This window comes from Balaenoptera borealis (genome assembly GCF_965194805.1).
Source record: "Balaenoptera borealis genome assembly, chromosome: 2".
NCBI classification, from domain to species: Eukaryota; Metazoa; Chordata; class Mammalia; order Artiodactyla; family Balaenopteridae; genus Balaenoptera; species Balaenoptera borealis.
In genome coordinates, this window is record NC_138867.1 from 48,020,676 (window position 1) to 48,034,711 (window position 14,036).

A 14,036-nucleotide genomic window follows, 5' to 3' on the forward strand; every position below is an offset into this window, starting at 1 on the left:
CTAGAAACAGATGGAGAAAGAGGCTCAAGACCTTTTTTGCTATGCTAGGATGGCAGGATAAACTAAATAGGAGTCCTACCCAGTCTGGGATCTGCTTAAGGAGGAGTAGGGGCTTCCCTGGTGGCGCAGTGGTTTAGAATCTGCCTGCCAATGCAGGGGACACGAGTTCGAGCCCTGGCCTGGGAAGATCCCACATGCCGCAGAGCAACTGGGCCCGTGAGCCACAACTACTGAGCCTGCGCGTCTGGAGCCTGTGCTCCGCAACAAGAGAGGCCGCAATCTGTGAATTAGGAGATAACAATCTCTGAATTACACAACCCAGAATGCATGTCAGGACAAGAGGAGCAGGGGATCTAGAGAGGTAGGGAAGGCCTGGCAGTGAGATAGAGGAACACAGAACCACCAGGAGGCCCCAAGTAGGAAGGTTACATGGAGAAAGTCTTTACACAGATGCATCTATGGATAAAGTCCAGGCTCCCAGCCATTCCTGTGAGATGAACCCCCTGCCTGGACTGCTGCCCTAGAGGATTCTGACCAATTTTTAAATAACTAGATCAGAGGCATTTTAGCTTTCAATTGATTACTTCTTATTCTGCCACCTTCCCTATGTAGTTTACTTCTTTGATCCACCCACCTGAATAGAAGTAAATCTTCTCTGAATCACAGTGTGAATGTGATTTATCCAGAACACCTAGCTTCTGTATAAGTGCTCCGTTTGAGGTGTGCCCAAGAAGACTGCCTTATGGAAAAGAAGCCCTTATAGACTGAATCAGTTTCACACTTATAGTTCTTGACTATTTAAAAAGTACCACTAATATACAAACTTGAAAAATGCGTAATACAAGCTAACATTTCCTGGTACTCGTGAGGAATCAGCTACTGTGCTAAGGACTTTAATTAATTTTAATTGAGTTAATTAACCATTTGACATATTAACATATATATCATTACTAAAGGTAACATTTAATAATTTTAAAAAGCATGTGAATCCATGAAATTCTCTTACTTGCCACGCAACATTGGGCAAGCAAGTTTGCCTCACTAACCTATAAAATGAGGAATGATAAGAATGGGTGCCTCACAGGATTTATGATGGGGACTTCATGGGATAATTCTTGTCAAATGCACAGCCTGGTACCTGCCACACAGAAGCACTTAGTAAATAACAATTACCACGATTTTTATTTCTGTGAAGACTATATTAGGAGAACAGAGAGGAGTGAAGTTACAATTTCAAGACATGGATTTTAGCAACTTAATTAGCTATGTGACTTCCAAAAAATGTAGTGATCAGAGTTCAGTTATCTGGGCAGGACTTTGGTCAAAGCACTGCCTTAAATTTCCTTCAGGAGATCGCTGAGGTCTCATCTGCCATACCTCTCCGTACATATTCCTCCAATCCAATTTTTTGAGAAGTTATGACAGAATTATCATGGTGTTAGCTAACTTCACAAATATAAGTTTAAGAATTACATTAAAATCCCATACAAATTATAAATAGAAATGCTTTCACACATTTGGCTGACAAAGTTTTAGCTCTCTATTTCACCTCAAACTTCATGTTTGTTTTCAAAAAAATATTTCTCCAACAAAATCTGGTGCCACAAAATCACTGACATTGTTTCTAACCATTTTTCTTGACCCTACTTGACTAGAAATGTTAAGCCAAACTTGTCTACTTCTGAAATATGGTCAGGGGTGGGGAGAATTAGATTATAGGTTATTCTCTGGAGTCCCATTCATTTCCAAGATTTTATGGTTCTACTCACTGGTCAAATGCCAGAGAGGAAGAAGACAGTGCAATTTATAGTCTGACCAGGGGGAGAGGGTCAATAAACTGAATGCATCAGGAACTAGCTAGATCTCTAGAGAAGGAATCTGGGTCCAAGTCCACTTTCTACTTCTCCATCCATCTCTGTGGTCCATGGTGGAAGGCTGGTGTGCAAATCTTGAGACAGAAAGCAGACAAATACAAAAGATATTTGTTCTTGAGTTGCACATGGTTAAAAGGAGAAACTTGAACAATCTAGGACAGGAAGGAAAGGTAGAAAGCAGCAGCCTACTGACCACTTTTGGAATGTCAGGAGGCAGAACCATGGGCGGCCAAAGCAGTGGAGATAGTGGGGAAAAGCAAATAAAACAAGAACAACAACAACAACAAATGTGGGATTTAGAATTAGACCATGTTTCCTTCAGCACTGCGATTTAAATACAAGTTTTATCTCATATAGTTGTTATGAAGACATAATGAGCTACATCATGTACAGCACCAAGTCCAGTGTCTGACAAACAGTAGGTGCTCAATATTGTACAGCTGTCCTCATTACAATGGTCACCACTCCAATTACCACTATAGACTTAGGAGCTGCTGTCCTAGCTAGCTGGTGATCTAGCTGCCAATCAGTTACCTGCTGTTCCATGACAAAGCTGTATCAGACGAACCATTACAGCAGTGGTTGTCTGTATGCCAGAATGCCATTGGTTGAAAGTTGACACATTCTGCAGGAATTTATCCTAACTAAAATAGTATCGGTCATATAAATCCCTTGACACAAAGAAGAAATTCTGTACCACACTGCAGTGGAATGAAATCATGGATGTTAGGAATTATTATTTTCTGTATTGTATATATACATGAATATTTCACACATATTCATTTTAGAAAGTTGAATTTCTTGAATGTATTTTAAACAGGATAGAGAATTAGGCACAATGGGAACACTCTTCTATGTGAGGCTTGAAAACAATTACATATTGAAACTATGTTTTATGAAACCTTTCTTTTAAGTCACACTGGTGCCATCTCTACAATTCAGAATGAATATTTTGCAATTCAGAATGAATATTTTGCAATATAAAACGAAAAAAGACCATGAAGTCACTTACTAGCAGTTTTCAAATATCATAAAGGAGAATCTACTTATCTACTGATTCACTACCCCTGATAACTAGGAAGAAATAGGTTAAAATTTAAGCAAGGGAGATTAGTATTAGATATAAACAAAACGTCTGAACTGTGCAGGTTGTAAAACATCAGCACTTTTCCAGTAAGGAAGCTTTGGAAGCTGTAATCCTGGTGTGCATATATTCTACGCCTAGTTTCTAGTTTAATTTCTTGTTTTCCCTCACCTAACAGAGAAATGGAAAGACTTGAAGTTGACTTTCTTTATCCTTTGGCAGAAGTTCTTAGTGCTGAGATGAGGGGGAGAAAAAAAACAAAAAAACAAACAAACAAAAAAAGCCCCCACTACCACAGTCAAGCTCATTATCGGAGCTTTTGCCAGAAGGTGGCAGTGTAATTAAACAGGGCAGGGTGCCAGATGGTGGATGTCTGGTTCAAAAATGGGCTGGAGTTCTTCCGGCCTCCCCTCTGACCGTCCCTCTTACTTCTCTAACCATTTCTTCAGCTCTTTCCCACAATCTTTCCCTTACTGTTTCTCACTTTTTTCTGAAGAGCAACTTAGCTTAGCTTCCCCAATTCACATCCTCACGCATCACCCAGGATGCTCCTAGGAGAGCCAAACCCCAAGGAAGGCTGAAGGTAGATAATAAACACATATCATTCATACCTCCCCTGTTATGCTAAAAGCTGCATCCATAGGTTCTGGACTTCTCCCTATTCTCCATCCTTCTGATGGACTTCCGAGTTTAGGCCAAACTTGACCACAGAGCAAGGCATTTAGAGAGCTGAGACACATCACAGGCGTGGCCTCCCATTAGTTATGTTTATGTGGTTACACTTAATAGTACCTTATCCAGGCTCACTGTCTTTAGTCTTTGTGCCTCTGTGATACCCCAGGCTTCCTGTAGGCTCGGACCCCTGGAGAAACTTGGTGCTTTTGGCGAGAGCATCCTTTACTTCTACTATCCATTTTCTAATATATCTTCTCAAGAGATAAAACACCTCTGTTTTATCTCTTGAGAAGTTGGATAATCTCTGGAGAAGCTCCTTTAAAAATCTACGTTGGCTTTTCATTAAGACTGTGCTTTCTTTCTGACTATATTCTTCACCAACCTAGTTAATGGCAACCAGGTCCCATTCTTGTTACCTTTATCCAGGCTCTCGCAATTCTATATGTTTAGTATTACTATTATTCAGAATATTTATACATATCTCTCCAGGCATCTTTCCCTAAGGAAAATCTCCTTGAACCTCTTTGGCTTCATCTTAGAATCTACTTTTCTCAATCTTGCTAGAAACAGTTGGATGGATCCATGACTAACTACTCCTATATCCATGATTACGTTCATATTTCACTCCTTCTGATAAAATCCGCTACATGATTGGAATGACTGACAGAGGGACTAATAAGACCTTATTAGGTAAAAACCTATGCTGAAAGGCAGGTTTTAGTGATGGGGCTAACACCATGGGGTTGGGGAAGAAAAGAGTAGAGTTACAGGTCGGAATAAGTGTTGCTGCACACATAACCACAGCCAGTTCTATTCACGTGGAGTCTATAGATTGCAGTGTAGCTAAGGAGAGTGTTGCACAGGGCAACTGAACCTATGACCTTTAGTCACCAGTGACATGATAGAAAAAGTGGTTGAAAACCCCATTTTGTCAATACCCAAACTCAAGAAACACCTTTCTTCTAAAGAATTCAATACCAATTCAGCATTTCTTTATCAACTGCCATGCTGTATTCCTGACGTCCACTATCTGTATATGTAATAAACAATGATTTTCCCACCCAAAACAAGTTTAAAATAAACTTGTAAAAAATAAGAAGATGCTAAAAAAAAATGAATGGATCTTAACTATAACTCTTCTGTGATTTCCCAGAAATGAGAATTTTCCCCTAATGTTAAAGTCTCTCAAGTCTTTGAACTGTTGTTATTTGAACTTCCCAGGAAGTTTAATTACCAGCAAGTTTATCCCAGTCCACAAAGGGATATGGAAAACACAAATGACTCTCCAGTGGCAGTGTAGCACTACAGAAAGTAGAACTATAAAGGATCACAGTAGTTTATTAGCAAAGTGGTTTTCAAAAAAGCTCTTTAAAGGTACTGCAAGGGTGGGGAGTAAAGGCGCTAACTCAGTGGCTGTTTTACTGTTTTATGTATGTTTATAGATTTTTAGTTATATATATCATACATATATACTTTGTTAAAAATTTATCTCTATATACCAAATAGAAACATATAATTTTAAATGTTTTGTACACATTTCCTTATTTATATTAGCATATCATTTGTAAAAAGTGTTCATTGAAAATACATGTTTGAAATTCACTGATCTAGCTCATTGCCTTTATTTGACAGGTGAGTAAACCTGGCTATAGAGGGACCAGGTGGCTTCTCCAGGGACACAGAGCAAGTTAGACAAAGAGCGGACAAATGGCTTTCTCAGAGAATTTCACAATTCATGACTTTAAAGAGTAAACCTATCTGTGATCCACTCTGTGCTTCCCTGGCATTAAAACATTTTTTATGTTTTAAATAATATTCAAGGTATCTTAACCACTTCTCTTGAAAGCTGTTTATCTCTAGGTGTATTATATACCAGATATGATACAAACTTAGGATCAAAAAAGTTTATTGCAGCTTCAAAACTCTGAACCAATCTTGAAAATAGTCACTTCCCTAAGCCAAGTCAGCGTATACTGAACAGGCAGAAAGTATGCAAATTCCATTTGTTTTCGCATTTACAAAAGCCTGTAAGATAAAAGATGTAAAAAGGAAGATTCTGTACCTTTTTCAAAGCTGACTTAAAACAGTATGAAACTTCATACGAAGTCTGAGACATAGTACTTGTTTCTTACCTGAAGCCTTACCGAGCTTGCAGAGAACAAAGTAAAACTTGCTAATGTAACTGGAAAGGTGATCTATTTATTCAGAACTGAGAAGCACTGACTTTTGCTTCTTACTTCTCTTTAATAGGGAATAGAGAACCTTATTTGCTACCAGTAGAAAATAATTACAAAAGTTTTTCAAATAGTCATTTTTCAATGCCCAACATCAGCCTTAAACTTTGTAGGCTATCATACCTATAAAAAGACAACTTCCAATTTATTTCTTCAATAGCCCAATATCTAACCAAATATTTTAGTGCATTTAGATATAGTCACAAGATGAATAATTTTACAGTCATTAAAAATGATAGTTAGATAGACAGCAGAGGGAGGCAACATGCTGAAATAAAAAGAGCACTGCTTCTGAAGTAGACTGACGTGGGTTTGATCCCAGCCCTCCCTGGCAGTTAAAGGGCCTTGTTCAAGTTATTTTACCTCTTAGGTTCATTTCTTCATCTGTAAAATATGGGTTAACAACTCCTTCCTTTCAATTTTGTTATAAGGACTAAACAAGATACTGTATGTAAAATTCTCTACGGAGTCCACATTCACAAGAGATACTCAATAAAATGAAAGCTAGAAGTATTATTATTACAAAAGTACATGCTGACATGTAAATGAAGAAGCAGAGCACAGAATTTACAACTGTTCAAGATACGTAAGTTAAGTGACAAATGAGAAGAGTTGAGGATGGGATAGTGGGGGTTATAAGTAATTTTCCCTCCAAAATATTATTGTTGCTACATCTTTTTATTCTCAATTAGAAAACTAGTAGTTTTAGTCTACTCAAATACTCTTACTATGATCATGAGGCCAAATTAAGAATTCTCAGCCAGCCTGAACTTTTATAACCTTAGGAGGAGAGAGTTAATAGAAAAGAGAAATCATTTATTGATCTGAGAAGCAACGTTATTCAGAAAATCACATCTGTACAGTATTGAAATGCTTATTTGCCATACTTTAGACACTGAGCAAACTGTTGTTTACCAGATATACAGACATCTACACATATAAAGATGTGCTACAGGGAGATCAGCTCGGTGCTTTGTGACCACCTAGAGGAGTGGGATAGGGAGGGTGGGAAGGAGACACAAGAGGGAGGAGATATGGGGATATATGCATATGTATAGCTGATTCACTTTGTTATAAAGCAGAAACTAACACACCATTGTAAAGCAATTATACTCCAATAAAGGTGTTAAAAAAAAAAAAAAGATGTGCTAAAAGCTACCCAGTATATATTCTTGTTATATAATACTTCAAATTTATATATATTTACAATATCATATAATCAGGAAACAGATTAATTTCAAGTTATTTTAATCTTATTTTGGGAAATTAATAGAATTTTAACTATAAGTAAGCCGTGTTTTTTAAGTAGATGAATTAAGAGGAAGGGTATATAATATCATTAGGAGTTTGCCATGTAATCTCCTAATCAGATGTATACGTATACACATACACATGTATATTTCCTCTATACACCTGATGTATAATCTATGTAGATTCTACTATTTAAAAATATAAATATAACTAAATAAATGTGTGCATAGAATTTGAATGATAAAAGGGATAATAAAACAGTTAAACTAATTACAACAATGACAATCTCAGGTCAAATGATTTAGAGGTAGCAGTGATATACCTAAACAGTTATATTATTAATAAGACAGATGTAAGATTAATAACTGGGAGTTTCCGTAGTGTGCCATTAGGAATCATCGGCATAAAGAGAGACATTTATTTCTTACATAAACACCATTCTGACCCAAACACTATGCAAACTATTTAAAATTAAATGGAACAATATACACATTCATAAATCAAAATTTCTAAAAATATACTTTGAATTGTGGCCCTATTTATCTATGACGATACCTTTTATAATTTAGAATAATTAATAAAATAGAATAGTTGTGGATAAAAACAGACCATGACACTCTCGGAAGAGTAAAGGATGTCAATGTTCCTAGACTCCTGAAATGAACTAACTGTTGCTGATTGATTGAACCCTGAATTTGGAAATGTCTCCCGGCATTTTAGGCAAAAATAAGAAATAGGTTGGTTAAATACTATTTATTCACGTATAAGAGGATAGAAATCACAAGTGAATTTTATAAATTCTGATCACCCATTTATATTAGAGATTTATATTAGCTATGGTAACTAATAGAAGGTTTCTAAGTATTTCCCAGTATTTATTACTTGGCATAAAAGAGCCATACAACTTTGTTTGCAGATGCAACCTTTTCTTTAAATAAACTCAAGGAGGAATTTATTGCACATATTTATTTAAAAAATCACAAGTGATATGAGATGAAATCTGCATCTATAGTTTATTAAAACTCACAGAAATACCACTGAAGGGACAACTCTTGATTCTAGTCCCCTATAAAACACTAGTACAATAACAGCAAATGATAACCCAATCACATAAATGTGGGCTGAATTCCTTATGCAAATAATGTAAGTATTTATTTGTGTATATTTGCCTGCTCACATAATTATATGTAATACATTTTACCTGCCTGCTTCCATCCTATCCCCAACACCTGCCTTCAATCATTGCTTTTAATTCTCCTGTCTGAAGGAGTATTTCCATTTCAAAAAGGTGAGCTTATTTACTTATTTACAATCAATCACTAAGATAAAGTAAAATTAACCTCTGAAACAGCCATAAAAATATTTTTGTAAATAACTATTTTAGACACAAAAATTACTTGATTGAGAAACTATTCCTTAAGGACCATGTGTGTATGACCACATCAAACAATATTAAGGAAATAGTAGAATTAAATATTGCAATAAATTGAAATTAACATACTTTTTGTTAGGATGAAAACACTAAAATTATCAAAAAACGTAATTATCAGGGAATACTATATTAACAAAATAAAACGTAGGAGATCCCTGAATGATAAGCAACTTGATATACATTTAGTCTTACTTAAATTCAAGTTGGTTCATATGATTAAAAATACATGACGTTATTAATTACGCTAACACACATGTGCTAAAAGCCAAGGTATGACTTTTAAAGACCATGGCAAAGACTGTCAACTACCAGCCTGCGTGCATCAGGCAAGAAAGATAAGAAAACACACAGCCTGATCAGGCAGTGAAAAATGACAAGTTTTCATTTTCTAAACTCCCAACGTTTTCTGCAAGTTTCCTTCCTCTTCTAAAAATTGTCACCAGATGAATTGCTATGGTCCACATGGAGTTAAAAAAAAAAAGCGTGAGCACCACTGTTTTTAAAACAGAGAAAATCAGGCACAAAATAGAGAATGAAAGTGTCACCAACAGCGTGCTCTTTCTTACAAAGCCTTAACATCACACTTAACTCTTGAACCTCCTCAGCAATTACTAACTACTCCACTATTAAGTCAATCTTAAAAGGAAAGAAGGGGAGAAGCAGGAGAGAAAAGCACGTTACCACACTCCCTCCGAAGTCCTCAGGGAACTTGTAGACCGGGATCTTGGCTTCATAATAATGCTCATTTTGGAGAAAAAAAGAAGAAAGAAAAAATCTTCTTCAAGTATTCTGATTAATACATTTCAGCTGTGTTTTGACAAAGATGGCTTGAAATATATTCCATTTCCAAAGGAGGTTGTTTGAAGAAATCCAAATTTCCCGGAGTCCAACTCCTGCCCCCAGTCCAGAACAGAGGGAGGCTTCTAAGACATAGGAGCTTTTTCCTCTTTCATACTGAATTTACTCCAGCACCGGCTGTTCTTAAGTGACAGTTTGTTTTCTGTTTTGCATGGCCAAGGGAGGAACTGGATTTTGAATCTATTCTTCATCTGGTCACAAGGGCAACCAACACAGTGAAAGAGCCACTTGATCGCATCCTTTTTGCAATTCCGCAATAAAAGGTTTAAAGGTTTCTGACACTCTAAAAGTGCTCAGGTAGAGAGAAAGGAAACGAAAATGACCGCGAGGTACAGTAACACCGCAGAGCTGTCAGTGAAGTTCCATTTCAGGGCGACCACAGGAAAGCACTCTTCCCCGGGGGGAGCCAAGAAGTCATGGAGGGAACAAAGCTCTCCACACTTGAGTTGGGCTCACTGCTGTACCTGTGAACGTAATTTCCGTTGTGTCCCCTGCTTAGAATCTGACTCCAAGCCTTTGTGAATGAGAACTATCATTCAATCTCACCAGGCAGAAACTATTCCTCAAGGGCTGTATGACGTCTGTAGGAAGGCAGTTCAAAACATCGCAGGGAAGTGAGAGAAAAAAAAAAAAGACCTGGCGCCCAGCCAGCCTCGTCAATTGCTGAAACTTACAAAGCTTCGCTGCAGATCAGCACCAGAGACCTGGAGTGTGAACCAGCCAAGCAGGCAGAAGACATCTCAAAACGTATAAAACCATTTCCTCCTCTGGGAAATGAGGAGTCTGTGTTATTCAGGGTAAGATTCCCTGAGCACCTTCAGAAGGAACACACCCCTTTTCCACAGACTTGTTTATCCTCCCTCAAAAAAAAAAAAAAAAAAATCATTTTCTCAAAGTCCGGCACTGAAAACTAAAATTTCTAGTCAAAAGCAAAGTTGAGAGGACTTGGGGAACTTAGCAGCTGTTCATTTTGAGCACATTTAATGAAATGTCACGCTTTGGGTCTGGTTGTAGAGACACAAACTACCTCTTAAGAATCCAACAGAATGTAGCAGGCAACGTTGCATCAGGTCATGCTGCGATGTTTAAACTGAAAAATCTAATGAATTGTTGCTGGACAAGTGGCTACATGTACTGAGGCTGTTTCTTTGCACAATGTTTTCTAAACCTTATTTCATTTTGAAAATCATATGCAAATTTCATTGATTTATATATACCAAGACTCTGGGTTTGCAAATTCCTGACAGCTCTTCAGTAAGGAATGAAGCTTATATCATATCACCTCAACATCTCTTATTGTGAAGACCAATCCCTGCCCCACCTCCTACATCTGAAATAAAAACTTTTCTATTATAGTAAACATAATTAAACCTACGTATTTTGAAAACAAACTTATAGTTACCAAAGGGGAAACGTTGGGGGGAGGGATAAATTAGGAGCTTGGGATTAACATATACACACTACTGTATATAAATAGATAACCAACAAGGACCTACTGTATAGCACAGGGAACTCTACTCAATATGCTGTAATAACTTATATGGGAAAAGAATCTGAAAAAGAATAAATATATGTATATGTATAACTGAATCACTTTGCTGTACACCTGAAACTAGCATGACATTGCAAATCAACTATACTCCAATAAAATTTTAAAGAACACACAAAACACAAAACAATTCAAATTGCTTCTAAGAGAAGAGGATTTGACCTCCCTCCCCATCCCTCTAAACATTTGCACCAAGGATATATATTTCTCTGGGTGTGCCAACTTCAGTTATTTTGGATGTGAACTATCAAGTGAAAAATAATTTAAGCATTCTGATTTCTTAAATGACATTAGTTAGTACGTTGGTTCTCTAGTCTGACGTGAACTTGGTATTTATTTAGCATTTGCAGGCAGGATGTTTTAGCGCAATTGTGACCCACCCAAAGGACTTGGAAAATTAATGTAGTAAGGCATCCCGCCAGACCTCTGGCCGCTCATTACAACAAACATTTCAGCTCGTCCCCTGGTCACACTTCAAGGTGCATTTATTATTTAGTCTCCTCTGAGTGACCCTCAGGCCTCTTCAGGTAAATACCAATAAATTGCTTGACATATAGTTATCTCCTTAAGCTTTTCAGTTTTCCTATGACTATTCAGGGACCTTCATGGATTCTTGGCTCTGTTCCATGTTTAACATGTTGCTGCCACTTTAAGGCAGGTTAACCAATCACATACTTTTAGAAATTCAAAAGAAATCTGAGGGAACTACTCATTTTTCGGAGCGAGGGGGCTTACAAAAAGAGGTTTATCTTTTTTTCTTGGAATTTTAATGTGGGGAAGAAAAAAACCCAGACTGAGTAAAAGTAACCAACTACTATTACTTATTTGAAGCACTGTTCTCTATCATGTAAGGTCCAGCAAATATCTTCTAATTGCCATTTCAGAAAGAAAATGACAGTGATCACAAAATGTAATGTCTGAATGTTGTGTGTTAAACTCTCCTGAAATAGTCAGTCCTGTGTTCCACCATCCCCCAGAAGGCTCTCTATCCCAGTGAGATTACTTAGCTCACCGGAACTCCCTTCCCTGTCACAAACACATCTTTAACCTCTTTAGGTTAGTGCTGTCCTGTGTGCTGCTCAATGTTACATGTATTCCAAGAATCTATCTCTGAAAATCCTAGCCCATTTGTTGGGTATCTCCTAAACACTGTGTAACAGTCCCATAACGACTAATATACCATCCCTGTCCCCAGAGAAACTGAAATTAAGTAGTGGGGAATCTGAAAACATATGAGACTAACCAGAAGAGTCAAAGCTTCTTGGATCCCTACTTCAAGGTTGCCATTACAGAAAAAGACAGATACACAATAGTACCAGGCAATGGAGATTTAAATTTTTACTTTTGCTCTTACCCCTAACATTTAAGGTAGTGACAGGGGACTTCCCTGGTGGTCCAGGGGTAAAGAATCTGACTTCCAATGCAGGAGACGCGGGTTCGATCCCTGGTTGGGGAACTAAGATCCCACATGCCAAGGGGCAACTAAGCTCGCGTGCCACAACTACTGTGCCTGTGCGCCTCAACTAGAGAGCCCGTGTGCCGCAAACTACAGAACCCACGCGCTCTGGCACCACAACTAGAGAGAAGCCCATACGCTGCAATGAAGAACCCGAGTACTGCAACAAAAGAGCCCACATGCCTCAACGAAGATCCCGCATGTGGCAACTAAGACCTGACGCAGCCAAAAATAATAAATAAATAAATTAATTAATTAATTTAATAAATATTTTAAAAGTGCTTAAAAAAAGGTAGTGACAAAATAATAATAATTTTTTAAAACCCTAATTATATTTGCTCAATATTACAGTGTTTTCTCCATCCTAAGGCAATTTTTTCACAGGGAAATTTCTTAAATAATGTTTCATATGTTGACTATCACATAATTTTCCTCTGAAAAGCTTCTCAGAATGGAGGGATATAGCACTGCCCCCAAAGCCAAACATTCCTGTTAGTATACAAATATATGATAGTGTATAAGATGGCTAACGTGGGTGCCTGAATCTCAGGAGAGTGGACTTTAGGAACCATGAGGCACTTGTCTGGATGGCTTTGAAGCGCGTGCATTTAATCTAGAAGCTGCTATGATTTCTAGCATTTCCCTGATGCACTAAATTGTATAGTGTTGTATAAACCTCTGTTTGACTATTGTCACCACAACATTTCAAAGGACTGTACCACAGATGTTTATGTTCACTGAGGTCATCCAACCATATACATTTGGTTGAATCAAACCACTGTGCAGTATGATGTTTCCTAAACTTCAGGCATCTGGACACAACCTCTACAACTCTGCCATATTGGCATCTATACCATCTATACCATTACTTACTAGATATTTTTCTTCATTGACTCACTTTTTTTAACTTAACATAAATTTAAATGATAACTTTGATAAATGGGTTTGATATCCTGATTACATTTTACCCCCAATACAAGTATTAATAGAAAAAAAAAAAAAAGGTCTAACTATCACCAAAAATCTCTCTCATACTAATTGGTGTCACAAGGCAATATGGGCAACACTCCTGTGGAAAGCATCAGTTGCATGCAAGTAGACTGTGTGCACCCTAAAACATGATTCCCCTCCTCTTATTCAATGGTAAGCACGACTTACGGGACTAAGGACATTTACCAAAAGCCAAGAGTTAAACATAAAACAGTAACTGAAACCAACTGAATGAACCGTTAAGGAATGATTTTACTATAGAGTCCAAGTTTTTTCAGATATTATTACTTTGAAATACTCTGCCCACTTTCAAATCTTCTCTGAGTAAACTCTTATTTTCAGATTACAACAGATCTGTCATGGGCAGATTTTTGAGAACCATGCTATGATCTAACAAAATATGCAGGCCTGTTAAGTGTACTTAAACTCAGGACTATATATATGTCAACTAACTTTTTAGGAAAAAAATGACCATGGATCTGCAGGGGTTTTTTTTGTTTGTTTTTTGTTTTTGATTACAGTTTCCTGGCATTCTACATTGTACTCTAATATTATAAAAACAAGACATTTTGAACTCTTGCAGCATTTCCTCCTTATTGAGGAATAATGTGGTATTTCCTTTATCTGGAGGGG

General features: G+C 37.3%; 1 protein-coding gene across 19 annotated transcripts in view; it reads right to left on the reverse strand.

The window, feature by feature from the left end:
* The window catches only part of PDE4D (phosphodiesterase 4D), a 1,112,988-nt gene that overhangs the window by 272,013 nt on the left and 826,939 nt on the right, over positions 1 to 14,036 (reverse strand). The window contains exon 1 of one of the 19 annotated variants that reach the window (XM_082382274.1): positions 9,232 to 10,457. The exons of 17 other annotated variants lie outside the window; for them this stretch is intronic. In XM_082382274.1, coding sequence (XP_082238400.1) covers positions 9,232 to 9,296 — 65 coding nt within the window. In that variant the 5' untranslated portion in view covers positions 9,297 to 10,457. Of the gene's footprint in view, positions 1 to 9,231; positions 10,458 to 14,036 lie in introns of those variants that run through there. One more of the 19 variants, XM_082382257.1, reaches the window with a different exon arrangement.